The 1,940-nt window shown below is 51.4% G+C and overlaps 1 protein-coding gene across 1 annotated transcript; it reads left to right on the top strand.

Annotated features, from left to right (window-relative positions):
* Window positions 1–287: 287 nt before the first annotated feature.
* LOC138368488 (uncharacterized) lies at window positions 288–1,382 on the top strand. Its single transcript, XM_069331007.1, has one exon. It carries the CDS (start codon window positions 288–290, stop codon window positions 1,380–1,382), a length of 1,095 nt encoding a protein of 364 aa, XP_069187108.1.
* The last annotated feature ends 558 nt before the right edge of the window (window positions 1,383–1,940 follow it).

Below are 1,940 nucleotides of genomic sequence, written 5' to 3'. Positions count from 1 at the left end.
GCAGCACACGTACAAAGGAGGCAGCACACTGTACAAAGGAGGCAGCATACTGTACAAAGGAGGCAGCATACTGTACAAAGGAGGCAGCATACTGTACAAAGGAGGCAGCACACTGTACAAAGGAGGCAGCACACGTACAAAGGAGGTAGCACACTGTACAAAGGAGGCAGCACACTGTACAAAGGAGGCAGCACACGTACAAAGGAGGCTGCACACGTACAAAGGAGGCAGCACACTGTACAAAGGAGGCAGCACACGTACAAAGGAGGCAGCACACTGTACAAAAGATGCTGTACAAAGGAGGCTGCACACTGTACAAAGGAGGCAGCACACTGTACAAAGGAGGCAGCACACGTACAAAGGAGGCAGCATACTGTACAAAGGAGGCAGCATACTGTACAAAGGAGGCAGCATACTGTACAAAGGAGGCAGCACACTGTACAAAGGAGGCAGCACACGTACAAAGGAGGCAGCACACTATACAAAGGAGGCTGCACACTGTACAAAGGAGGCAGCACACGTACAAAGGAGGCAGCACACGTACAAAGGAGGCAGCACACTGTACAAAGGAGGCAGCACACTGTACAAAGGAGGCAGCACACTGTACAAAGGAGGGAGCATACTGTACAAAGGAGGCAGCACACTGTACAAAGGAGGCAGCACACGTACAAAGGAGGCAGCACACTGTACAAAGGAGGCAGCACACGTACAAAGGAGGCAGCACACTGTACAAAAGATGCTGTACAAAGGAGGCTGCACACTGTACAAAGGAGGCAGCACACGTACAAAGGAGGCTGCACACTGTACAAAGGAGGCAGCACACGTACAAAGGAGGCTGCACACTGTACAAAGGAGGCAGCACACGTACAAAGGAGGCAGCACACTGTACAAAGGAGGCTGCACACTATACAAAAGATGCTGTACAAAGGAGGCTGCACACTGTACAAAGGAGGCAGCACACGTACAAAGGAGGCTGCACACTGTACAAAGGAGGCAGCACACGTACAAAGGAGGCAGCACACTGTACAAAGGAGGCTGCACACTGTACAAAGGAGGCAGCACACTGTACAAAGGAGGCTGCACACTGTACAAAGGAGGCAGCACACTGTACAAAGGAGGCAGCACACTGTACAAAGGAGGCAGCACACTGTACAAAGGAGGCTGCACACTGTACAAAGGAGGCAGCACACTGTACAAAGGAGGCAGCACACTGTACAAAGGAGGCAGCACACTGTACAAAGGAGGCTGCACACTGTACAAAGGAGGCAGCACACTGTACAAAGGAGGCTGCACACTGTACAAAGGAGGCAGCACACTGTACAAAGGAGGCTGCACATTGTACAAAGGAGGCTGCACATTGTACAAAGGAGGCTGCACACTGAACAAAGGAGGCTGCACACTGAACAAAGGAGGCTGCACATTGTACAAAGGAGGCTGCACATTGTACAAAGGAGGCTGCACACTGAACAAAGGAGGCTGCACACTGTACAAAGGAGGCTGCACACTGAACAAAGGAGGCTGCACATTGTACAAAGGAGGCTGCACACTGAACAAAGGAGGCTGCACACTGAACAAAGGAGGCTGCACACTGAACAAAGGAGGCTGCACACTGAACAAAGGAGGCTGCACATTGTACAAAGGAGGCTGCACACTGAACAAAGGAGGCTGCACATTGTACAAAGGAGGCTGCACACTGAACAAAGGAGGCAGCACACTGTACAAAGAAGGCAGCACACGTACAAAGGAGGCAGCACACTGTACAAAGGAGGCAGCACACTGTACAAAGGAGGCTGCACACTGAACAAAGGAGGCTGCACACTGAACAAAGGAGGCTGCACACTGTACAAAGGAAGCTGCACTCTGATCAAAGGAGGCAGCACACTGTACAAAGAAGGCAGCACATGTACAAAAGAGGCAGCACACTGTACAAAGGAGGCAGC

This window comes from Procambarus clarkii, chromosome 25 (assembly GCF_040958095.1).
Source record: "Procambarus clarkii isolate CNS0578487 chromosome 25, FALCON_Pclarkii_2.0, whole genome shotgun sequence".
Taxonomy (NCBI): domain Eukaryota; kingdom Metazoa; phylum Arthropoda; class Malacostraca; order Decapoda; family Cambaridae; genus Procambarus; species Procambarus clarkii.
This window is presented reverse-complemented; position numbering and strand designations above follow the sequence as displayed.

What these genes read in the sequence shown, in the direction of transcription:
- LOC138368488 (XM_069331007.1), top strand. Translation starts at nt 288, where the DNA reads ATGCTGTACAAAGGAGGCTGCACACTGTACAAAGGAGGCAGCACACTG.